The 24,638-nt window shown below is 36.5% G+C and overlaps 4 protein-coding genes and 1 non-coding gene across 5 annotated transcripts; 3 read left to right on the forward strand and 2 right to left on the reverse strand.

Annotated features, from left to right (window-relative positions):
- Nucleotides 1-291: 291 nt before the first annotated feature.
- LOC103871510 (probable LRR receptor-like serine/threonine-protein kinase At1g07650) lies at nucleotides 292-7,560 on the reverse strand. The gene is made up of 24 exons (XM_009149764.3): nucleotides 7,221-7,560; nucleotides 6,851-7,031; nucleotides 5,137-5,208; nucleotides 4,969-5,037; nucleotides 4,774-4,845; nucleotides 4,571-4,642; nucleotides 4,393-4,464; nucleotides 4,205-4,276; nucleotides 4,041-4,112; nucleotides 3,873-3,944; nucleotides 3,716-3,787; nucleotides 3,559-3,630; nucleotides 3,392-3,457; nucleotides 3,240-3,308; nucleotides 3,125-3,160; nucleotides 2,969-3,027; nucleotides 2,492-2,880; nucleotides 2,220-2,415; nucleotides 2,016-2,153; nucleotides 1,802-1,920; nucleotides 1,503-1,713; nucleotides 1,179-1,419; nucleotides 947-1,097; nucleotides 292-808 (listed from the first exon to the last, which is right to left on the reverse strand). Exons 1-24 carry the CDS (start codon nucleotides 7,321-7,323, stop codon nucleotides 446-448), a joined length of 3,039 nt encoding a protein of 1,012 aa, XP_009148012.1. The 5' UTR covers nucleotides 7,324-7,560; the 3' UTR covers nucleotides 292-445.
- Nucleotides 7,561-8,309: 749 nt separating this feature from the next.
- Nucleotides 8,310-11,284, reverse strand: LOC103871511 (uncharacterized protein Mb0911c). Its single transcript, XM_009149765.3, has 3 exons — nucleotides 10,827-11,284; nucleotides 10,521-10,686; nucleotides 8,310-10,412 (listed from the first exon to the last, which is right to left on the reverse strand). The coding sequence occupies exons 1-3, from the start codon at nucleotides 10,976-10,978 to the stop codon at nucleotides 10,290-10,292; spliced, it is 441 nt and encodes a 146-aa protein (XP_009148013.2). The 5' UTR covers nucleotides 10,979-11,284; the 3' UTR covers nucleotides 8,310-10,289.
- A 57-nt stretch (nucleotides 11,285-11,341) lies between these two features.
- LOC103871513 (histone H4) lies at nucleotides 11,342-11,917 on the forward strand. The gene is made up of 2 exons (XM_033272761.1): nucleotides 11,342-11,725; nucleotides 11,797-11,917. The coding sequence occupies exon 1, from the start codon at nucleotides 11,401-11,403 to the stop codon at nucleotides 11,710-11,712; it is 312 nt and encodes a 103-aa protein (XP_033128652.1). The 5' UTR covers nucleotides 11,342-11,400; the 3' UTR covers nucleotides 11,713-11,725; nucleotides 11,797-11,917.
- Nucleotides 11,918-19,621: 7,704 nt separating this feature from the next.
- Nucleotides 19,622-20,716, forward strand: LOC103871514 (40S ribosomal protein S15a). The gene is made up of 4 exons (XM_009149768.3): nucleotides 19,622-19,744; nucleotides 19,948-20,116; nucleotides 20,192-20,352; nucleotides 20,432-20,716. The coding sequence occupies exons 2-4, from the start codon at nucleotides 19,984-19,986 to the stop codon at nucleotides 20,528-20,530; spliced, it is 393 nt and encodes a 130-aa protein (XP_009148016.2). The 5' UTR covers nucleotides 19,622-19,744; nucleotides 19,948-19,983; the 3' UTR covers nucleotides 20,531-20,716.
- Nucleotides 20,717-21,976: 1,260 nt separating this feature from the next.
- On the forward strand, nucleotides 21,977-22,048 carry TRNAH-GUG. Its single transcript has one exon. It is a non-coding gene; the product is annotated as a tRNA-His (tRNA).
- Nucleotides 22,049-24,638: the final 2,590 nt, after the last annotated feature.

A 24,638-nucleotide genomic window follows, 5' to 3' on the forward strand; every position in this document is an offset into this window, starting at 1 on the left:
ATTTAGAAATTTATAGGCTAAGTTTTGAGTCTGACTCGTTACAATCCAAGATACGTTCTCATGTTTGTGTAAGTTGAATTACCGATTATAAGAAAATTTTGGGGCTTGGAGACACTGTAAGTTTTGGGTTATGAGTCTCAACTCTTGAGTCGCTCTTTGGTTTATGTAAATCTTAGTTGATGTAAAATTTGGACCAGATGTGTGATGTAGAGTTTCTTTTTGTTTCTAGTGAGCTTTAGCCATTTAGGAGACTGGTTGACTTGAGTTGAGACTGATAACTGGTAGTGCTGATTTGTGAAATGTGAAATCTGGAAAACAATTGTATAATGTGTATTAGGCCTGGGCATATAGTCTTTGATTATATATACACTTAAAAAGTATAAATAAAAACTTCACCACTCCTACAAATCTCTCACTTAGAAATTGGAACATAATAAGAGGTTAATTAATCCAAAAGTCCAGTCTTCTCCTCAGCATCAAGTTGTGAATTGGCAGAGGCAGTCTTAGGCCCGCTTGTAGTAGAGAAGCTAAGCGTTCGGCTAAACTCGTTCTGCCAAAAATGGTTCCTCAATGCTTTAAGCTTCGGGTTAACCGTTGAGAAGCTAGGATCCGACAGCAACTCTTGCATCGCTGTCTTTCCCTCTAACAGACTCACCACTTGAGACATCGTAGGCCTTAGCGTCGGTGACGCGTTGGTGCACATCAACGCCACGTTCAACATCAGCATGGCTTCTTCTTCTGAGTAATCAGAGGCTAACGTCGGATCAACCAGCTCTAGTAAACATCCCTTCTCTTGCAAAACGTAAGCCTGCATGTATTTGAATGCAACAACGTTACATACTAAAAAAAAACAACGTTACATACTTTGGTTTATGATATTCTTTGAGTGAAAAAAAGAAAAAAAAAGATATTCTTTGAGTGGATGAAAGAGATGAGAATGTTTTACCCAATCAAGAAGGTAAACGAACTCCTCGCTTGGCCTAAAGTTTGTGTTACTCTTCCCACTTACGATCTCGAGTGCAACGACGCCAAAGCTATAAACATCTGCTTTCTCAGTCAAGTAACCACGCATGGCGTATTCTGGAGCCATATAACCTCTGCAATACAAATACAAAATATCAAAAAATATAAAAAAATGTATCCTTAAAGAGTATTTACGAGTAAAAAGAGAGACTTACACAGTTCCTGCAATACGAGTGCTGATGTGAGTGTTTCCATCATCGTTCAGCTTCGCCAAACCAAAGTCGGAGATCTTGGCGTTGAGATCCTTATCGAGTAACACGTTGCTCGCCTTTATATCTCTGTGTACAATCTTTATCCTAGACTCTTCGTGGAGAAATGTAAGTCCTTTAGCTATCCCCAAACAAATCTTCTTCCTCGTTGACCAGTCTAGTTTCAGCCTAGCACTCACATCCTTTCCTACAACAGCTCACAGAGATTTAGAGCATGCGGCATGGTTCAGTAGCAAACTCAGGATAAAAAAAAAAAAAAATTAAACGTACCAAAGAGAGCACGAGATAGACAGTTGTTCTCCAAATACTCATACACCAATATCAACTGGTTTCCTTCAACACAGCAACCATATAGCTTCACAAGATTTGGATGTTGTAGAGCTGAGATCATTCCTATCTCATTTACAAACTCGCGGTTTCCCTGCCTTGATTTTGCAGACAATTGTTTTACTGCAATCAACTTTCCTTCTGACAATACACCCTGCACCAAGAAATGGGACCGGACCACCTTCTAGTTTTACTGTACAACTTTTCATAAAAAAAGTTGAAGAACACAAGTGAATTTTTACCTTGTACACAGAGCCAAATCCACCTTCACCAATCTTCAATGTTGCATCGAAATTATCAGTGGCTGCTTTTATCTGTCGCAGAGTGAAACTTCCGGTTTGAAGATCTAAATTCCTTAGCTCTGTTCAGTCATAGACAACTCAAAATATAAGTACTCTTCAGACATGGGAACACATACATAAAAAAAATATCATGAGAGAACCAAAGCTTATATACCTTTGTCAATAGCATTTTTGTCACGTCTTTTCTTCAAGAATATACCAAATATGAGCAATAAAAGAAGTGCTGCTGCAACAGGTATCCCTGCTTTTAGTATGACCTCTTTCTTGTCATGATACACAGGAGGTTTGAAATCTGAAACAAGCAACTATGAGATTCCATGATCCATTTTAAAAATGCAAGTAAGAAAAAAAAACTTACTTGGTTCCACTGATATAGCTGATATCATAGGACCATAAACTCCTCTAATAGGAATGCCTGTTGTCCCTTTCCCCGCCCACCTCAAGCCAATCTTCACATTGTGGTCCTTTACATTTACCGGAAAGGATTTTATGACTGGCTTACCGGATCCACTAGCTGCTTCTTGAATGTTGAAGTTCTTAATGACCAACTTATCCTGTGTTCAGAGAAATGAGTAAGAACATTATATGTCATGGTTTACATTTTTTTTCTACAGAGTTCCACAGACATACCTGAAGATAAATATCAAACAAACGTTTGCCGAGGCTGTAAAGAGTCTTGTCATCGGTGAAGGTGATCTCAGCGAAGTGAAGGTGTACAGTGTAGTTACCATTTCCAAGGCAGAGTCCATAGTAAGTTAGAGATGACGGAGAGACTCTAGCTGTCCTGTAGAGTCCAAAGCTGGGAGAGGAAGCATTAACAGATAATCGGGATGTGTTCTGTACAATGTAATCATCGGCATCATCATCATTGTCCATGAAGTTCCCAGTGCTGCTATACGCCCAGTGATTGACACTGAAGAACATTGAAGGACCTTTGGAGTTTTGGTCAGCTTCATATGTTGTTCCTTTATCCACTTTAAGTTCTCCTCCTCCACAGTTTATGTACAAGTTATACTTATCTACAAATTTTAAAAAAAAAAATTCAAATTTTAATCAAGAACATAGACCTGATCCGCATTTACTTCAAGTGTTAAAAACGTTGCTTACGATCTCTCTTAGGGAGACGACAAGGGATGTGATGAAGGTAACATGATGATTCCTTGCGTCTGAAACATCAAACAAGAGAATGTTTACTTTCAGTTCACTAAACATATGATTAAAAATGCACTACAGAGAGAGAGAGAGAGACGGTTGGTTTCTTACGATTTATTCCCCGTGGAGAAGCTTTCCACCCAATTACTAGGAAATGAAGCAAAGCATTTGTTATTTCTGCTAACGAATGAGCAAAGTATTCTGAATATAGGAGTAGTACACTTACGAGGTAACATCGCTGCATTTACTCCCGGTAATTGTACTTGCATCTGTGAAGTTGTTGTAAGAAACATCACTGCACATATCAAGAAGAACAAATACAGTTTTTAAAACCTGTGCTAAGTGGTAAAGCTGAAATTTAGCAGGGGAATAACGTACACGTTTTTGTTTTTATTAACGAAGTAGCTTGGAATAGCTCCTGTCAGCTTGTTTCCTGTCAAGTAACTGAAAGAGAAGATTTAGAAAAGCTTTCATGATTAGGAAGAATATTAAAAGCTAATTTTATTCTTTCTTTTTTTCCTTAGTGAACTGACGCACGCACTTACATGAAATCGGCTTTCTTCATATTTTCAAACGTTGAAGGAATCTCACCAGTTAGCTGGTTGAAGCTGAGGTCACTACATATTAAACAGAGAGTTCAATCTCATGAAAATATAAATAATATTAAAGGTCTACTTTGGTCAATGTATAAACATGACTTACAGTGTTTTAAGCTTCTTTAGCTTCCCAATATACTTTGGAATTTCACCATTTAAATTGCATTTTCTCAGTATCCTGCATTGGAAGTTGAATAAAATAAGGTTGCTAGCAAAACTTATACTCAGTAGACAACACAAATGTTGTATTGTTTTTAACTCACAGTGTCTTGATAGAGTCCAAGTTATTCAATGGAGGGAAAGGAGACGGTTTGCCTCCTAAGTCGCTAATCCTCCTGTCAATCACAACCCACCAAAGAAAAAACTATGATGACGAATGTTTCACGAAGGAAACCAATTTGAAAAGAAGTTGGTTTTGTTAATGGCTTTACAGGTCGGTCAAGCTGGTTAAGGCTGAAATACTAGAAGGTATCGGACCATCCAAACCTGAACCATGCAACTGCCTGCAAAAATTAAAAAAAAAACATGTTTGGTTTTGTATGTCTTTTCTCGAGGACATGCAAAAGTGCTTATGGAGAAGGAAGTAAACTCTTACAGTTTCATTATACTTGTCCAATTGCCGATAAAATCTGGTATCCGGCCAGTAAAGTTATTATCACTTATCCTCCTAGGATCACACAAATACAATCACTTAAGATATAACTAGAGATTATCCAACAAGGACTAAATTTGTTATTTGATGTTTGTCGTATGAACTATATTAATAAGACGAAATTATCTTACATATCAGTCAAGTTCTGGAGCAGTGCAAGTTCTTTAGGCAACGGGCCAGTGAAAGCATTTGAAGGAAGATGACTGATGCAAAAACCAGCGAAGATGATAATATATTAGCCAACGTTACAATTGGTTATCAATTCTAAGGTTGTTGTTCTATGTCTACGTGAGAGAAAAGAAACTTTACAGTCTCTCCAAATGAATCATCCTTTTAATCTCAGGAGGGATTTGTCCTGAAAACAGATTTCCTTCGAGACTCCTGCGTAAGTTCAAATACATAGATCGTTCTGAAACACTCTATGAATCATAAAGGAATGATTATTATGATTTTTTAAGCATGACCAGTTCTAATACTGACTCAGAACAAGTGTAAAAGGTGTAACTACGTACAAGTTTCTGAGCGTTGTAAGGCGTGTTAGGACTTTGGGGAATGGACCAGACAATCTGTTCCCCATGAAAGATCTGTGTATTGCACATAATAAAACCCCCACAAAGACAACAACGGTTATTACAAAACTAAAGAAAATGGTTTATATTTTAAAATCATTACATAAGCTTAAAGAAATATAGAGTCTAGTAACTTACAAATCTTCTACGCGCATAGAAGCCCATTCCTTTGGAATGGAACCAGTCAGATAGTTACGGCTAAGGTCTCTGCACCAGGATTGTATGTCTTAAGAACCAATTCTATCTACTAAAACTGTAAGAAAGTATGAAAAATCTAAACTCATTTGTTTTGCTTTGATGACTTACAAAACTTTGAGGTGACGAAGCTTGGAGAACTCAGGAGGGACAATGCCTGTTAAGTTCTGCGACTTCAGAGCTCTGCCAAAACAGAGCACAATAAACCGGATATGAGCTTGAACCGGATATGTGATTTCGATTTACCCGCAGACTAAACCATAAATAATCTCGCTATTGTGACAACTGATAATGAGAAGATCTTTTTGTAAGGACTATAAGTTCTGGGGCGAAAGAGTAACTTCTTAAAAACTTTGTGGGAAAAATCTTTTACATATTAAAACGTTAGACTAAAAAATGTATACATAAAAGGGAAAACTATGAGAAATATTTTATACTAGTTAAAAAAAAAGGGAAAACTAGTTTGTTTGTTTTTTCATAAAAGTTTGCTATTTAAGCCTTTTAATAAATTTTGTTATGTTTTATACTCTCTATGTTTCATATTATAAGTAGTTTTAGAAAGGAAACAAATTATTTCAAAATATAAGTAGTTTTCACATTTCTATATAACTTTTACTTTCATTAATTACAGTGTGATCAATCAAATTGTAAAACTTACTTATGATTGGTTAATAATATCTAAATTATATATCAAATGACTTGTTAAAAAAAAATTATAACTTTTTTAATATTTGTGTTTTACGTAAAACTACTTAGAAAGAGAGTAATTATTTTAAAATCATACTCCACTGGTTTACAACATCTACTAAACTACTGCAGCCATTGTTTTCATCTACTTAGACAATTTGTTTAAATTAAATTTAGTTTCATTTTAACATAATGGCAAGTAGATTTCTGACAACTCCCTTAGATTGCAGACACTCTGACTAAAATTTGTTTTGTAATAACATTAAAGTAATGATTTTTACTAATTAGTAATGTTAATTAATAAAATCTCAATTAAAAACATATGTTTAAAAAGATTCATGAGGCGACAAAAAAACTAATCAAATTTACTTTTGGAGGTAAGTTCATTGAATTGTTGGAATGTTTTTGTCTTTGCCGATTTATTAAGTCCGCGCAAATCTCTAGTTATGATAAAAACAAAATCGAAAGTAAACGCGTTATTTTGAATCTTATAGCCTATATAGTCAACGGATCAGTCAATGATCAGCTGCCATGTACAGCTTGGCAAATAAACTTGTCGTCACAAAGAGACAAACCAAACTACTAAGCTTTCTAAATCTTCTGTAGTTTCACAAGTGTTTTATGCATCCACCATACTAAAACTATTCTTGAATTAGCTTTGGATCCTGTTTTTTTCTGGGACAAAATGCTTTAAATCCTGTTATCTTGCTAAAACGATAAGACTTTAATTTAGTAAGTTGGTAGAACATGGTATATAGTTAGCGGCTATCACTAAAGCGCGTGCGTCGTGTAATTAATGAAACCATAATTAAATCTACGACCTCCTCACCAAGAAAGTAATTAGTGCGTTTTGTGACCATAAACATTGTCACTACTCTTGTTAGCTTTTGTTTTTCTTATTTTTTGCTTTAAAAAGTAAATAATAAATGTACGGATGCAATTCCTAAACACTATTCATGAGAAAGTGATTTTTACCGTAGAATATTCATACTCCCTTGTTTATTTACCGATGATCAGTACCAAAGTACATGACTCGGTACCGACATCATTATTAGACTAAAGATATATTTGTGAACCAAAAATGGGTAAAAATATACTAGAAGATAAGGTAAGGAGGAGGAGGAAGAAGAGGCCTTACATTCTGATGACATGGCAAGATGAGTTCAGAGGAAGAAAGGAGCAATCGCAAGTGATATTACTCTCAAACTCTTTGGACGTGTAAGTGGTAACAACCCAGTTGCCTTGACCACTACATGGATCTTTGTTGAAGTCCCAGTCTTTCTTCCCTAGCTTCTTCCCTATCTCCTTTAGTGCTCTCACTTCCCATTTTCAATTTACAAAAACAAAACAAAAAACATATGAAAGTGCTTTGGTTTTAAAATTTCAAGAAATATCAAGAAGGTGATAGAGATGAATACACATAAACGTACGAGAGATGAGAGACAAAGAAAGAATCTTAGTTGGAAACTATTAAAGAGAAGGGGGACTTTGAAGTGTTTTAAGATTACCTTCAGCCTCGTGGAGTTTATTGTTGTCTGAAAATCCAAGACGCCCATGGAAAATCAGTGTGAAGAGGATGATGATGCAATATTTGCTAAGCCAAGAAATCATCTTTTCAAATGGAAAAAGAAAGAATAAAATATTGTATCACTTCTCGGATAAAGCGTGTAAGAGATATGGAGAGAAAGACATATGGTGAATTAGGAAGTAGGTAATGGTAATGAGAGCTTATGGGCCACTTCAGTCGTCGAGATTTAAATATAGATTCTGTACTTTGTGATGTCTATCTTATATCAGCTTATTTAATAATTTAACATTAATGTTGACCAAATAATTAGAAAATATATCAGCTTATTAAATAGTATATATTACTATATTAGGAGTAATAATGGTACAAATTATTATGGAATTTATACTCCACCTTGAAATTGTTTATCTCAATTTCCATTTTATATCAGCTTATTTAATAATTTAACAAACTGTTGACTAAATAATTAGATAATATATCAGCTTATTAAATAGTCTAGCTATACTACTAAATTAGGAGTACTAATGGTACAAATTGTTATGGAATTTATACTTCACCTTAAATTTGAAAAAAAAAATCAAGTAACTAAACAAGACAAATCTGTTTTTCACATTCACCTTAGGTGTATATATTAATATTAATATTTAAAATTTTTATATATATAATATAATTTTATCATGATATTTAAGATAATTAATAAATATTAACCTATTCTACTGATATATATAGTATTACTTTAAAAAATATTTTAATATATAATTATCATGATATTTAGAACATTTAATTAATAAATAGATATTAACAAATGATATTAACAATATTTACCGATAATATCATAATTACTTTTATCTATATTTAGTTTTTGATTATTTTTGTTTTAGTTTTTGATTTTAATGACTAATATATAGCCAGATTCTCTGATTTTCTTTTTATTGTAATATATATATATATAAGTATACTAATATATCTTCATTAATTGTTTTTTGTTTACTCGGTTTGTTCGCTTAATATACTGAATCATATCCATATATTGGGTTTCTTAAAAATAACATTCATTCGATTTTTTTGGTACTACCAAATTTAAACTATCTTTTCTATTTCGGTTTGGCTGGGTTTTAAATGGTTCGGTTTTACCGGATTGAATACTCCTAAACGTTCATTATTTTGTTGACCTTTTATATTTGTTATTTTTATAATATTTTATGTACCACATGATTTTGTATCAGTCCAAATACAATATGTGTTCAATTTCAAATACAATTTTTCTCATTTAATTATTACTATAAAAAAGATTTTGATCCAAGATCTACATCACATAGATAAAACTATGAAATTAAAAAAAAAACATAATTTAATACATTGATTACCAATATGAATCCAATATGAATATTCATTTTTTATAATTATTAATAATTTAAAATTTGTATCTAATTTAATTATTATTTTTTATAAAAATAAACAATAAACACTAAAATTAAATTTCGTCATGTGCAGAATATCAACTAGTATTTATGTATAAAAAAAACAATAAACATTAAAATTTAAAATTGTCATGTGCAAATATTATAACTATGAAATCCGATTATTTCTATATATTTAGCTTTTTAACATCTTTATCTCAATATTAGTTTTTTGCTGGTTTCACCGATGATCGAAACCAACCCAATTATATATATATATATATATATTTCAAAGAACAATTGTATAAATCTCGGATCCATGTCGAGAAAGGGTGAAATTGTTACACCATATACGAATAATTTGTTGACTCGCCCCATGCATGTCGGTTGTTTCATACTTTCATCGTATTTATGACAGTCGTTGAGATGATTTTTCAAAGTTCCATGATTGTTGATGCTAGTGGTCTGCTTATATTAGTCAAAAGGCATGTGTTACTAAGTTATGGATGTTGTGTACCCAACTACCCATTCCTTTTTGTTTCCCTTACGAGAGAGGAGTAACAGAGTACTGTTAAAGTATTCATCATCCCCCACAGGCCCTAGTTTTCGTTCGGCTGTATTCTTTTAGATTTTTCCTTTTCTTTGTCACATGTTTTAATTGTTTTCATTAGCAACTTCTTTAACAGGCAAGCAAGACCAGCAAGAAAAAGAAATAGTGATAATAAAACAATATTTTTTATTCACATTTTACACTAAGTGGGAAAATTCGACTTTCTGCCCGAGATTAGTAGTATATGTTTTGGTTTAAGATTTGTTCGATCGTCGAAAATTGTATTTTCTTTTGTGTTAGAAATTTAATTAAACCCTATAAAAGTGATTTTTGTATGTTTAATATATACATCTAACAATTTCTAAAATGTTTAGCAAAGTGGGATTCCAGTTTTATATATAGGATCCCTTTCTCCTGGTCCCGGGTGATTACAATATTATTTGTAGCGGATAACTGCGTCTCATCTTGATTTTGGTTTCAAAGACCAAATACGCATTGCATTATTGGCTTAGCTTTCACTATGACAGGTGGCCAATCAGGCAATCACACTTTTATGCAAAGAGATGCATTCACAAACATATAAAGACTGCAAAAGGACAAAAAGAAAAAGTTTTAAAGTACTTTATTGCCTTTTTTTGCTTGTTATATTGTTGAGCTGTGGAACAACTGGAAGATTAAGATTGATAGCTAGAGAAAACCCGAAACTTGTCCAAGGTTTATATGACCTGGTATAAGTGAAAATATGATAATTTAGAATAAGTGATGCGTATTCAGACGCACAGTTTCATCTCTTTTTGTCCGTCGAGAATGTTAACCTCTAGACAGGTTTAACTTCCATTAAATGGCTGATTCATAAAGGTCCAATTGTTGATTTTAGATTACTTAGTGAAACGATACATAAAGTACCAAAATGAGACTGGTAGTTAGGCACCAAAGTACTTTTTATTTTTTTTTAATTTTCAACTGTTGATTTTAGATTTAAGTATCCATTACCCACAAAAAAAAAGAAGAAGCTGAATACCATAGCTAGTATCTTGTATTATTCTTATGCATAAATATTGTTAATGATCATGTTCCGTGATCTAGTGTTTTATGGTGCTCACTTAACGTGGCTTCCGATGCGTACAACGATGCCATCAATGTCTCGAACGTATCCAACCTTTTGGCCCCATTCCTTGTCCTCCGGCTCGCTCACAGCCACCGCACCATTCTCCACAGCCCTCTACACAATGCATCATCTCACTCATATCAACAAAAATCGAAGATGTCGGTCATAATAAACATAACATATATATAGATACGGAGACGAGGAGTATATTAATGGAGTAACCTTGAAAGCCGCGTCAACATCAGCATAACAGAAGCAGACTTCGAGGGGTGCTCTCTCACGCTCTGAACGCGTAGACGACTGAACTTTACCGGTTAGGTCATCCGTCTCATGCTGGTGAAGCGGTGTGAATGCTATCGTTGTCTGCCCGCTCTCTAGCTCCCCCCACCTGTATATGTGATCAACTTATTCCCATCATAAGCCAGAAGCAAGATTCTATACTATAAAAAAATATCAAGGTTGTAGCCATAATTACACATATAGATTTGTAAAAGAAATCTAAAAGAATAGAATATATATAGAAATAACCTGTGGGACTCGTCAAGACGACGAACGTTGTAACCAAAGGCTCTCGAATAGAATTCTACGGATTTCGCGACGTCCCTAACGTACACAACCGTGTAAGCATACGCTGGTTTTATGACATTCGACGCCATTTCTTTGATTCTCCGACTCATCATCAAAGCCTTCAAGGTCTATTACAAATACACAAGATCTCTCTTTACGGCGAGCTCAACACGTGGACGATTACGTGTCTATGCTCTTTTAGGGACTGCCACGTGAGCATTCGTCCATTTAGAGTTGGGCCTATGATTTACAAACGGGCTTTTAAAAGCCTTATTACCGGAGGTGACGTGGCGTTTTCGTTTTGTCAAGAATCCTAACTTAAACTAAAGGAAGCAATCTACCACCGTCGATGTGTTATAATCGACGTATTATATTTGTTACAAAGCTTTCACGCGGATCGCAATCTCTAACCATTGAAAGAAGATTGAATCGAACGGCTTACAATCTTCTCCCTCTTTATACATATACGTCAATCTCTTCTCATTTTCACCATCAGAAATTTACTCTATTGCTTTCCTTAAACACTTGTTAGAAGATGTCAGGAAGAGGGAAAGGAGGAAAAGGATTGGGAAAGGGAGGAGCCAAGAGACACAGGAAGGTGCTTAGAGATAACATCCAAGGTATCACCAAGCCTGCTATTCGTCGTCTTGCTCGTCGAGGTGGTGTCAAGCGTATCAGCGGTTTGATCTACGAAGAGACCAGAGGAGTCCTCAAGATCTTCCTCGAGAATGTCATCCGCGACGCTGTTACCTACACCGAGCACGCCAGGAGGAAGACTGTCACTGCTATGGATGTTGTTTATGCTTTGAAGAGGCAAGGTCGCACTCTCTACGGTTTCGGCGGTTAAATTGAGGGAGATTGGATTAGGGATTCCAAAGTTTGGGGATCTGAATTTGGGAATTTTTATTTTTTTTCGTTTCTGATTAGCCGAAGTAAATCGTACGACTGTTGTATCATTTTCTAATGCGTTGTTAGCCAATATTCTGTTAAATTAATCTTAATCAAAAGTTGTGCTGTGATATTCCTCCATCTTCAAATAAATTTTATGTTATGAAGATTACATAAAGTAAAAAAACAAAACGTCGAATAAAGAAAAAAAAGTAAAGAAACAAAACATTGAAGGTTGGTTGAAACAACATTCATCTCTATTTGAGGTTCAGTTTTGGAACAAAGTTATAACATTTTTTTATCTAACCAAAAAATGACCGTTTAGAAAAATTAAAATAAGCAACGAGGCTGAGTTAAGAAACGTAGTGAATTGTAAGCTAATAGTAATGCTAGGGTGTTTCAGTGTCTTCTGAGAGTGCGTTCATGGAGTTGAACATTTCTATGGCTACCAACACCGAGAGGGAGAGTGTGGATGCTTTGATCTTCCCCTGATGGAAATACTCGCACGGGTTTGTGTCCAACGAGAATGTCTGAGAGCCAGCTGTGAAAGGAGAGACTTTGAAGCCTTCCCATGAAGAGCATTGCCCCCAATGAGATAGCTGTGAATATCTCACAAGGCTGTGACCGTCTTGGCTCAAGTCTATCCCCATGAAGCTGCTGTGTGTGTACCATATGATGAATACTCCCGCCGTTGCTACTCCCACATACATACCAATCACCTGTAGGTAAGATTATCCATTATCAGTCTAGAGTTAGAACCCGTTGCAATGTCAAACTGGAGGTGCTGGATCGTGGGTGTTGTAGAAGTTTCGGCCCGAGTTTTGGGCTTGTTCGGTCGCTCAAGCTGGCTTGTTCCAGTTGTTGCTGTGCCGATAGCCCCGACAAGGTTCTAAAGCGTGTTATTCCTTGTCATTCAGGATTCTCTTGGGAGTATGCACCTTTAAGGTGTTAATGCGGATGGTCATGCACTACATTCAATTCTTTTGGTACCATCAGCTCAGGCTATTCACTGTCCTCGCAATTAGGATATCTCATTGGCATATATATGAATTGCTTTGTAATCTTGTTTTATTGGTAGAATTTAGGTGGTTCAAGAGATGGTCCATCTTGGGTACGTGAGGTGAATTCATTTCATAGTGGTGAAAAATACAACGTCGTTCTCGATTGGGTAGCGTAGGATTCTTCTAAGTGTTTTTAGGTGATATTAAATATCGGTGTTGTATGTGGGGTTCAAATCTCAATGAGGTTAAAATCTTTGTATTCATAATTTGGTTAATGAAAGTTAAAGTTGAGCTAAAATAAAAAATAAAACAAAATAAAACTAAAGTATTGAGAAGGAGATACTATAATTAAAGTCTAAAGACCATTTGTTCTTTTTATCATTGCTGTACGTATGTTCTTTTTTAGTCGTGAATAGCATGACAGATAAAAGAATGTCGAAGATTCTACGACTCAGCTAAAGGAATCAACGTATAATGTCTGAGATTGGAAAAAAGAAAGGGTGAACGTATGTAGTTTTTGCGTTGCATTTTATTCTATATGCAATTTTTCGATAAAAATTATTAATTACAATTTTCATACATCGTCCATATCCTCCGTTCCAAAACACGATCGGATCAAACAAGCCGACGCCGTCACCATAACCGCTGCGAAAATAGGAGGCATGAACAAATCGAAACGCGATCTCTTCACCATGTGAGACGGCACGCACGCACTCTCCCCCGGAAAATCCATCGGAATCTTCACGAACCCATCTCCTCGACCGCAGGAAGACGACACCGTAGACACAAAAGCTGTAGGTTATAGAACGTGAGTATTATTAGAGACAATACATTACATTATATAGAGAGCTCATCTCTTGTCTATCTAGGTTAATACCATTTACATATCAGTCCTTTCCATATCTATACTCATTCCTCAATACGCCCCCTCAAGATGGAGGTACTTGCGTGACTCCAATCTTGGATGTTGCTGTAAGAAACTGATGCCGACTGAGTGGCTTCGTGAGAGCATCGGCCAACTGATCCTTTGTGGATATATGTGCTACACGAACCACACCTAGCTGGATAAGGTTCCTGATGAAGTGGTAATCGATGGCTATATGCTTCATCCTCGAGTGAAAGACTGGGTTTGCACACAGATACGTTGCCCCCACATTATCACAATATATAACTGGGACCACAGGAACCTTAACTCCTAGTTCGTGTAGGAGTGAGCAGATCCAACGCACTTCCGAAGCAGTGTTTGCAACCGCCCTGTACTCTGCCTCTGTTGACGATCGAGCGACTCCATTCTGCTTTCTCGAGGACCATGAAACAGGAGTAGATCCAAGGTAGATGACATACGCATTCGTCGAAACGTAATCATCACTATCTCCGGCCCAATCTGCATCCGTAAATGCGTGTAGAGTGAGTGAAGAACCTGCTTTCATGAAGATTCCATGACTAGGTGTTCCCGCCAAATAACGCAACACCCTTTTTACTGCCTGCCAATGAAGCTCCGTCGGCTGATGCATAAACTGCGACAATCTGTTCACCGCAAACGAGATATCTGGCCGTGTAAAAGCTAGATACTGCAGACTGCCAACAATGGACCTGTATTGTGATGAATCAGCCAACGGCGCACTATCCTTCAACGTCAGCTTCGGTGTAGTTTGCATTGGAGTCGACACTGTCTTTGAATCCAGCATATTTGTTCGAGTGAGCAAGTCTAGAACATACCGTCGTTGCATAAGATGAAGTCCAGCGGAAGAACGTGTAACTTCGACACCCAAGAAATAATGCAAGTCGACGGGATCTTTAATAGAGAAGCGTTGTGCAAAGGACTGAAGAACAGTGGAGATATGGCGCGGATCACTTCCAGTAACAATTATATCATCGACATAGACTAGCACATATGTTTGCTGGGAGCCATTGGTGTACGTGAAGAGGGAAGTATCAGCCAATGAATTTCGAAAGCCACTCTGAAGTAGATGATTCTTCAACGCCATATACCACGCCCGAGGAGCCTGCTTGAGGCCATAAATGGGTTTCTTCAATCTACACACATGATCCGGTTGATCCTTGTCCACAAAACCCGGAGGCTGAGTCATATAGACCTCTTCTTGAAGCTCTCCCTGCAGAAAAGCATTATTCACATCAAGCTGCTTCAATTGCCAACCCCGAGTCACTGCAATATCCAGAACAAGTCGAATTGTTGTGGTCTTAATAACCGGACTAAACGTCTCGCTATAATCAACTCCGTAGCGCTGAGTGTGACCTCGCGCAACAAGACGAGCCTTGGGTCTCTCCTCTTCCCCATTTGGTAGATACTTCGTCGTGTAAATCCATCGACAACCAACAAGATTTTGAGACGGATGTGATGGAACTAAGTCCCATGTCCCATACTTTATTTGAGCATCATACTCTGTGGACATCGCTTTGCGCCACCGTTCATCTTGTAAAGCTTGATTGACAGTTCGAGGTTCACGACTAAGATGTTGTCTGGAGACGGTGAGACTGAACTTGGTAGTTGGTTTGACAATGTTGTTTTTAGCTCGTGTCCGCATCGGATGGTGATTCTGCGGTGGTTCACTGGCAGCGACGGTGACCGGATTTTGTAGGCTTGGGGAAGTTTGGGAATTTTCCGGTGGTTCAATTTCTGGTTCATTGGTTTGTAAGACTTGGGTTTGGTTATTGGAGGAAAGATGGTCGATGGTTTGTGATTGGGCTTCATTTGTTTGGTGAGGTGTCTGGGCCGTGGGTTGCGGCCCATTATAATTTGGAGCAGTGGGCTCAGAATCAAGAGGAGAAGAAGAATGAGATGATGACTCAGAGGCAGAAGACGATACCTGAGTTTGTTGCGGCAGCGAGGAGATCGGTGATGATGACGGGTGAAGATTTGAACACGGGGACGGCGTCTTCTGAGTCTGAGGTTGAAGAGGGACCCGAGTTATAGGAGGCATACATGAGTGATCCGATCTCTCATCACCATTGTCTGATGTCGCACTGGAGCTTGCCGACAGTTCCGGAAACGGGAACACCGATTCTTGAAACGTTACATGTCGAGATGTGTATAATCTTCCCGTTGCCATATGAAGACAAAGGTAAGCACTTTGACTTGTCGAATATCCCAAAAAGACACAGGGTTTTGATTTATCTTCCAGCTTGTGTTTGGTGTAAGGCCTCAGCCACGGGAAGCACAAGCATCCGAAGACCCTTAGACGACTGTAGTTCGGAGCTTTCTGAAACAATCTCTGATAAGGCGAGTGAAGCTCCAAGTTTGGCGTCGGGAGTCTATTGATCAGATATATAGCTGCAGCAAATGCAAACGGCCACAGTGTCTTCGACATCTTTGCTTGAGACAGAAGTGTCAAGCCTGTCTCCACCACATGACGATGTTTCCTCTCTGCGACACCATTGTGTTCAGGTGTGTGAGGAGGTGATGTAAGATGTGATATTCCCTGCGTCTGAAGGTAAGATTTTAACGCCAAGAACTCGCCACCATTGTCTGTAAATAGAGTTCCAACTCTTTGTTGAAAACGGTTTTCAACTAACTCCTTATACGCCATGAATATCTCTTTGACTTGGGACTTTAGTTTAAGAGGATAGAGCCATGTGTATTTAGTATAGTGATCAACCAAAATCAGATAGTATTTGAATTGATCGGTAGATAAAATAGGAGAGGACCAAACATCAGAAAATATGATCTCAAGAGGCCTCGTTGAGGTTATGCTAGAAGTAGCAAAAGAAAGTTTATGGCTTTTATTAATCATGCAGTCTGAGCAAGACATTGTTTTTGCAGAAATTGATGAAACAGGAAGAGAAAACTGAGAATAGAAAGAGAGGGATGTCCCAAGCGAGAATGCCAAGAAGATAAAGAGGCCATAGGAGATGGAGAAGCAAACATAGCCGCAGGTGATGAATCAAGTGTCGGCCACTGATATAGCTGAGCTCTAGCTTTGCCTTGGATTAACCGGGTCCCCGTGTTCAAATCCTTCACCTGAAATGAAGATGGGAAGAATTCGACAGAGACTTGGTTAGTATTGCATAAACCATATACTGAAATCAGATTCTTGTTTATCTTAGGCACACATAAAACATCATTCAGCTTGATAGATTTAGTTTGAGAAGAGAGTGTAGTAGAACCAGTATGTGTTATTGACTGGTTCGATCCATCAGCTATGGCGACCGCCTCACCTCCTTCGTATGGTTGATGCAGAGACAGGTTGTGCAAGTCAGACGTGATGTGGTGTGTGGCTCCACTGTCGAGCAGCCAGTTGTTCGCCGTGTATGGCGTAGCAGCAGCTACATTTGCCCGAGGTTGTCCTTGCCAAGGCGTGAATGGTGTCTGTTGTGTAGTCGCTTGATAGTTTTGAAGCTGCGGACACCTCTTAGCTCCATGTCCTTGGACACCACAAATCTGGCATTTGCCAAGGTACGGTCGCGGACCCTTTGAACCTTGCTGCCATGGCGTGTTGTTGGGAGGAGCCTGTGGCCTCGACTGACTGTTGTAGTAGTTGTTACTGCTCTTGTTCTTGTTGTGATACGAGGACTGAGGTCGTTGTTGGACATGATTTGCAGAGACAGGAATGATGGATGATTTCACCATCGACGCAAGCTTGGCTTCATGATGAAGTAGCTTCTCGTGGATCTCAATGAGTGTGGGAGGCGTCTCCCTACCCTCGATCTGATCTATAATCGGCTTGTACTCCTCCGTCAACCCCTCAAGTAGCGCATCGATCTGATCTTCATGATCCATTGGTTTACCAAGAATGGCAAGTTGATCAACCCTGGTTGTTACTCCTTGCATATACGCATCAATGGTTTTGTCTTCTTTCTTCCAGTATTTGAGTTGATTGCGCAGGTTCTTGATATGAGCACGGCTTGGCTTTGCATACGTTGATGCGAGAGTATCCCACACCTGAGCAGCCGTGAGAGCCCGTGAAACAAGCGGCTGAAGAGGAAGAGTGATAGCTCCCAATAGCGCGCTATAGATCAAGCGATCTTGACGCTTCCAGATCGTATGTTCCGGATTAGTGACGGTTGCATCATCAACCGTAATCATTGGAGATGGAATCACCGTAGATCCATCTAGATGGCCAACAAGACCATAACCATCGACTAAGGCATGAACCTGAAGACTCCACATGAGGTAATTAGTGGTTGAAAGTTTTGCAACATTAGACATATTGATGTTTAGGATGGTTTGAGAGTTTGGATTTGTGGAAATGGTGTCTGTGAAAGCTTGAGAATTGTTAGAGGTCGACATTGAGGGTGATGAAGAAGTAAAAAAAAAAAAAAAAAATTTGTGGAAAAATAAAGTTAGGTTTTTAGGAGCGACGGCTCTGATACCATGTAGGTTATAGAACGTGAGTATTATTAGAGACAATACATTACATTATATAGAGAGCTCATCTCTTGTCTATCTAGGTTAATACCATTTACATATCAGTCCTTTCCATATCTATACTCATTCCTCAATAAAAGCTAACTCAGGAGCGAAAGAAGCCACGGCTACAGTGATCATGAGGAGCACCGTCCACGTTGTAGCCTGAACGATGACAGGCCAACGAGCCGAGACTCTTCTGAGAAACGGCTCCATTAGCGACGGAATACGGTGATACATTCCGATGATCAGGTCTCAAAAGCTTTGCTTCTTGCGCTCCCCGGATCCTCTTTGATGATGCACGGTTAGTTTAAAGTGTAAACTAACTGCACTTCTTGTCTTAAAAAAACATTTTAGTTCTTGAATTACGTGCTTGCCCATTCTCTTTGAACTCTTCTCTTATTTCACCCTTCCTTTGCGGGTCTTCTCCTTCCTTCCCTTTCAGACTCCCACGTTTTCTGTCTACCTCAACAGCAAAACATTATTTTGTCTTTTTTTCTTTTTTAAATATCATCTGGTTGTGTTTTTTATTTGGACATACAACAACCTTCAGACATATTATTTTTAAAACAACTGTAATCTGTAGTTAATTATGCTCTTTCCTCCATAATTCATGTACCATATATGTATTGATCAACATTTGCCTTATTTGGAGTATAGAAAAATGAGGGGTTAGGATTGACTGAGAAGAAATTTTAATATGACAATGACAGTTTTATATGCTTTTTGTTGTTGGCTCACCTAAACTCTTTCGTTAGAGTTAAATAAGTGGGTTCACCTAAATCTGATGCGTATGCACAGAGCATGACAAGATGATTACGATATGTGAAATTAGAAGGATCAAATTGAACTCTGTCCGTTTTGGGAAATGATAAAAAGCAATAGCAGTGGAATCAAGGAATCGATGGGAGTTGTGCACTCTGTCAGCAGCAACTTGAAACTTGAGATCAGGTGTACATACAGTTCTCTTTATGGTCCAGACTCATGCGTTAAGCTCATAGGGACTCATTACACTGAATAGTGGAGTAATATCAGTCTCAGCTATCTCAAACCCATATGTTTTTTGCGCGATACGTGCTCCAGACCACTCTCTACATGCTATGGCGGGGGAACGTAACTCTTGGAAGTATGGAGAGAAACCACACCCACAGGAGACTCTCTTCAGGGTCATTGATTAACAAGTAAAAAACAGAACAAGCACAATAAAGACACATGACAAGAATCTGGCTACTGAGGACTTAATTTTTTAATTTCATATGCTGCTAAAAAAGTTATAAACAAAGTAGCTAATGCTGTAAAAAAGTACTTTTAAAAAAAATCAAATTTAACATTTTAATCAGAAAAAAAAGAAATAGCAGTGGAAAAAAATCGGCCAGTCCAAACAAATATAAAATCCATCATTTCCACAAAATATATAAACTCCCCCAAAACGCGGTAACGGATATAATACAACGACTGTGGTGAAAAGCCCACTGGGCCTAAAACAAAGCTCAAAACGCAGCGCATTAACGTTTATTCATTTGTTTCTTTTTTCCTTTTCCGCTTGCTCTAGCATATAAAATGTCGAGAAAACCCTAGCTCTCCTTCTCTGCTCCGTCACTGCCTCTCGAGCTAACCAACCTAAGGTACTACGACAGTCTCGACTCTCTTAGCTCCCACACCAAAGTGTTTCGGCATATCATGTCTTGTGTGACCATTCTAGTGTTGCTGGGTTAGCTTTACATAGGTGAACTTAGGAACGCTTGGTTTTGTTATTAGAGACTTAACATCAATCCTGCTTTGACTTTTGTTGTTTTAACTCAGAGCTATTGTTGCCTGTTTGATTTAGTTATTAAGCAGAGGCTTTGAGTTTTTGGGAGAAAAAATGGTGAGAATCAGTGTGCTCAACGATGCTCTCAAGAGCATGTTCAATGCCGAGAAGCGTGGCAAGAGGCAGGTCATGATCAGGCCTTCTTCCAAAGTCATCATCAAGTTTCTCATCGTTATGCAGAAGCACGGTATGCTTTTTATTAATACACATTCATTCATTCATTCCCTCCATTGTTCTTTGGAGTTAATTCACTCAAATGCAGGTTACATCGGTGAGTTTGAGTATGTGGATGACCACCGATCCGGCAAAATCGTTGTCGAATTGAACGGAAGGTTGAACAAGTGTGGCGTTATCAGCCCTCGTTTTGATGTTGGTGTCAAGGAGATTGAAGGTTGGACTGCCCGTCTGCTTCCTTCCAGACAGGTTCGGTATCTCTTTGTATAACTTGTCTCAAGATTTGAAGAGTATTATTTAATGGATTGTAACGATTTGGAATGTGCAGTTTGGGTACATTGTGTTGACTACCTCTGCTGGTATTATGGACCATGAAGAAGCGAGGAGAAAGAATGTCGGAGGCAAGGTTCTCGGCTTCTTCTATTGAGATCTTTTATGACGAAAGAGACTTCTTTGTTCTGCTATTTTTTAACTTTTGTCATCCATTTTCTTTGAGACTTCACTTTGTTTTTGTTTCGAATTTTGTGGTTATTGGATAGTTCTTAAACTACATTTTTCTTTTGGTCTCAAGTTCTTGAGAGATTCATTCCATCTAAAGTCTCCTATTTATTCAGTCTCTTATCTTGCCTAGAGTCTTTTATCTCACTGTACCATCTTGTTTAACATACGATGGATACAAATTACAATCATGCAGGTACAGATTTTGTTAATTCGTTACATGAAGGAGCCTTTATGTTTTAACCGATCGGAGGAAATGGCTTGATACAATTATTGCGGAAAAACTAGATGTATATAATAGTTAGACAAGAGCTAACACATCACTGTAGTTCTCATCAATAAAACGTGGAAAAAAAACTCTTCAACAACAGCAAGAAACAAGAATCGACTGCCAAAGGTAACATGGTTGCCCAATTTTCTTATTCTATTTTTCTCCCATAAAATATGATCACACCTTATTAGAAAATGATGGTCTGTGGATCACTCTTCCCGTCTCCAGCCTTATCTCTGTTGCGCGTCTCATCTCATGTCCGGCGCCGGAAGCTCGCAGGTAGCTTCACTTATGTAGATATGTAAAGATAAGAGAGAGATCAGAGAGAGGAAGGTTTGATGAGCATCATCCATTGATGGCCTTTACGACCTCAAAAGAGAAGCCAAATGAGAGAGACGTCTCTTTTAGTGTTTATAGACCAAAAAAAGTGGGTCGTTGTAGAGGGTATCTTCGAAAGCATATGCTTCAAACCATTAACTTAGCTGACCTGAGACTCCATTATTATTACTTTTCTACTTTATGTTTTCTTGCTTGTTTTAAAAAATTAGATTTTAGTATTGACGTGTGAGTAACATGGGCTACTCGCCACGAAAGTAGAAAGAAAGTGAGGACCGCTTTGCCTCGTTGTTTCTCATTGGACTACCTTCCCACTGTTCGATCTATCATTTTTACGAGGTTACCAAAACTGGAAAAAAAAAAGACTGGTTCACCCTTTTATTTTGCTACTTAAATTTACTTTGGGAATTTAGGTTATGTTGGTAAGTTCTCCACCGAACACAATGTTCCTTATTATGAAAACTCCCTCAACCAATCAACAAGTTGCTTTCCACTGTTATCTTGAATTCATATTTGCAAACTGTTAATCCTTGCGGCGGATGGCAAACACACAAGTTTAGTTGGACAAGTCATATAATTTGTTTTACTTTTTTGTAAAGGTAAACGCAACCAATCCAAACTTTGGATTTGTTTTGTGTTTGCAAAACGCTTCTCAGTGAATATTACTGAAAATGATTGTAATAAGTATTTCGGACTGCACTTTTACGACGTGTTAAAGTGGGATTTGAATTTTATTAAGGTAATGATCTTGATCGAAATGAACACTAAGTGGCTGTAGTTTAGTGGTGAGAATTCCACGTTGTGGCCGTGGAGACCTGGGCTCGAATCCCAGCAGCCACATTAATTTTGATTTTTCTATTTCACTTACATGGGCCTGTAATTGGTTTTCGGCTAAGTTACTGGCTCTTGTGGACCCATATAAAAACTGGATAGTTATTTCTTTCGGAGTGAGAGTGTGTGTAACTAACCGCCAGAAGGAATAATGTACTTTTTTGACTTTTGATATAATAATTAACTAAATAAATATTTTAAAAGGATTTGCTGCCAGAAAATAATGGATTGTATCTTTAAAATGTTTTTTTTTTTACATTTATATTTAAAAAATCTGTTGCCAACGATTTTATCTTTAAACTAATCCGTCATGTTGCTCGTTGGGATTTATATAAATTCCAGTGTTGAGTTGTTGCCAATTGTATTATTAGATAAACTAGATTTTTTAACCGCGCTACGCGCGGATAAGATATTATATGTATTTCTCAATTCTAAAAAAATATAATGTATAATACTGTATTACATTATTTAAAGAATATAAAATAAGACTACATAACATAAATATATTTTTTAAATTTTCTTTGTGGAAATCATTATGTTGTTTGATTGTTGTACTTGATTCACATATTTGCATAGTTATTTGTGATAGATGAATAACTATATTTTTATTATCAGTAAATAATATATATTTATTATATAATATAAGAAAAATAAAATTATATTCTTTTAAAACAAACTTGTCTGATGTAGGGACTCGGTTATAGACATATTATATTCAAATGAGACATTTTACAGTTATCAATCTTCTTAACAGTCAAGAAACAAATCTGAATATCAAAACAATATCTCATACGATCTCTTTGTGGAATAACTGCTCTGAAGAAATTGAATTTAGGCATCAAAAAGGACTGAAAATGGATGTGCATATGTGTTATCTAAGTCAGTTTTACAAAGTACTATTCATAATTCATATATCATTTATGTCCATCCTATTTTTTGTCCATATTTTCTTAAACATCTTGAAATAACTGATGCTAATTAATAATAAACTTTTGGCTGGCAAAAAAAGAGTCAAAATTGTCTAATTATTGCTTAATTTGTCTAACTGATATATATGTATTTCTCAATTCTAAAAAAATAATGTATAATATTGTATTACATTATTTAAAGAATATAAAATAAGACTACATAACATAAATATATTTTTTAAATTTTCTTTGTGGAAATCATTATGTTGTTTGATTGTAGTACTTGATTCACATATTTGCATAGATATTTGTGATAGATGAATAATTATATTTTTATTATCAGTAAATAATATATATTTATTATATAATATAAGAAAAATAAAATTATTTACTTTTTAAACAAAGTTGTCTCATGTTGGAGATTCGGTTATAGACATATAATATTCGAAGGAGACATTTTTACAGTTATCAATCTTCTTAACATTCAAGAAACAAATCTGAATATCAAAACAATATCTCATACGATCTTTTTGTGGAATAACTGCTCTGAAGAAATTGAATTTAGGCATCAAAAAGGATTGGAAATGATGTGCAGATGTGTTATCTAAGTCAGCTTTACAAAGTACTACTATTCATAGTTCATATATCATTTAAGTCCATCCTTTCTTAAACATCTTGAAATAACTGATGCTAATTAATAATACACTTTTGGCTGGCAAAAAAAATTAAATTTGTCTAATTATCGTTTAAATATTTTATTAATATTGTCTAAGAAGCTTTCAATTGATATCATAGTTTAATTTTTATTAGTTTTTTTTGTTAATTTTAGGATTTTTTGTATTTAAGATTTTTTTCCATATTAAGCTTATATTTCTTTCACATAATATATATATATATATGTCATAAAAATTACCATCAAATCAGTTTTACTTTTTATTATTTTATTTTTAATGAAAATACACTTTTAAATAATTTAATTTAAAATAAAATTATATATTAATTTGTTGTATTCTAACAATTTGATTGATTTAATTAATTTGCTTTGGTGGATAACTTAAAAAGTTTTCATATGAATCGGGAAAAGCAAGCTTATGTTGTTATATTATATTTATTTGTGTATATAGAATCTTGTGTATATAGAATCGGGGAAAGCAAGCTTATGTAAACTTACTTTTACAAAAGTCTTAACTTTGTCACGAAAACAAAAATCTATGCTTTTTCATATTTGTCAATGTTCTCACACTTTCAAAAAATATATTAGCTTAGTCACTTTCTTATTTTTTTTACAAAACAAAATATCGAAGTCTTGAAAGTTGAATCCATATTATTGTAAATGTACATAAGAGTTTGTGATTACATATTTAGTGATTCTTGTATATGTGTTCAAGAAAGTTTCAATGGCTTAGCGGTATATGTTCTATATTTATGTCATACTAACCCGGGTTCGATCCTGTCCTTTGCATTTTTTTTTCATTTTTTACGAAAAAATAAATGAGATGACGTGGCAACTTCGGGCTCTCTGATTGGATGATTATATATGCTGATGTGGACACTCTAAGTGATTCTTGTATATGTGTTCAAGAAAGTTTCAATGGCTTAGCGGTATATGCTCTATATTTATGTCATACTAACCCGGGTTCGATCCTGTCCTTTGCATTTTTTTTTCATTTTTTACGAAAAAATAAATGAGA

The sequence above is a fragment of the Brassica rapa genome, chromosome A06 (assembly GCF_000309985.2).
Source record: "Brassica rapa cultivar Chiifu-401-42 chromosome A06, CAAS_Brap_v3.01, whole genome shotgun sequence".
In the NCBI taxonomy this organism is placed as follows: domain Eukaryota; kingdom Viridiplantae; phylum Streptophyta; class Magnoliopsida; order Brassicales; family Brassicaceae; genus Brassica; species Brassica rapa.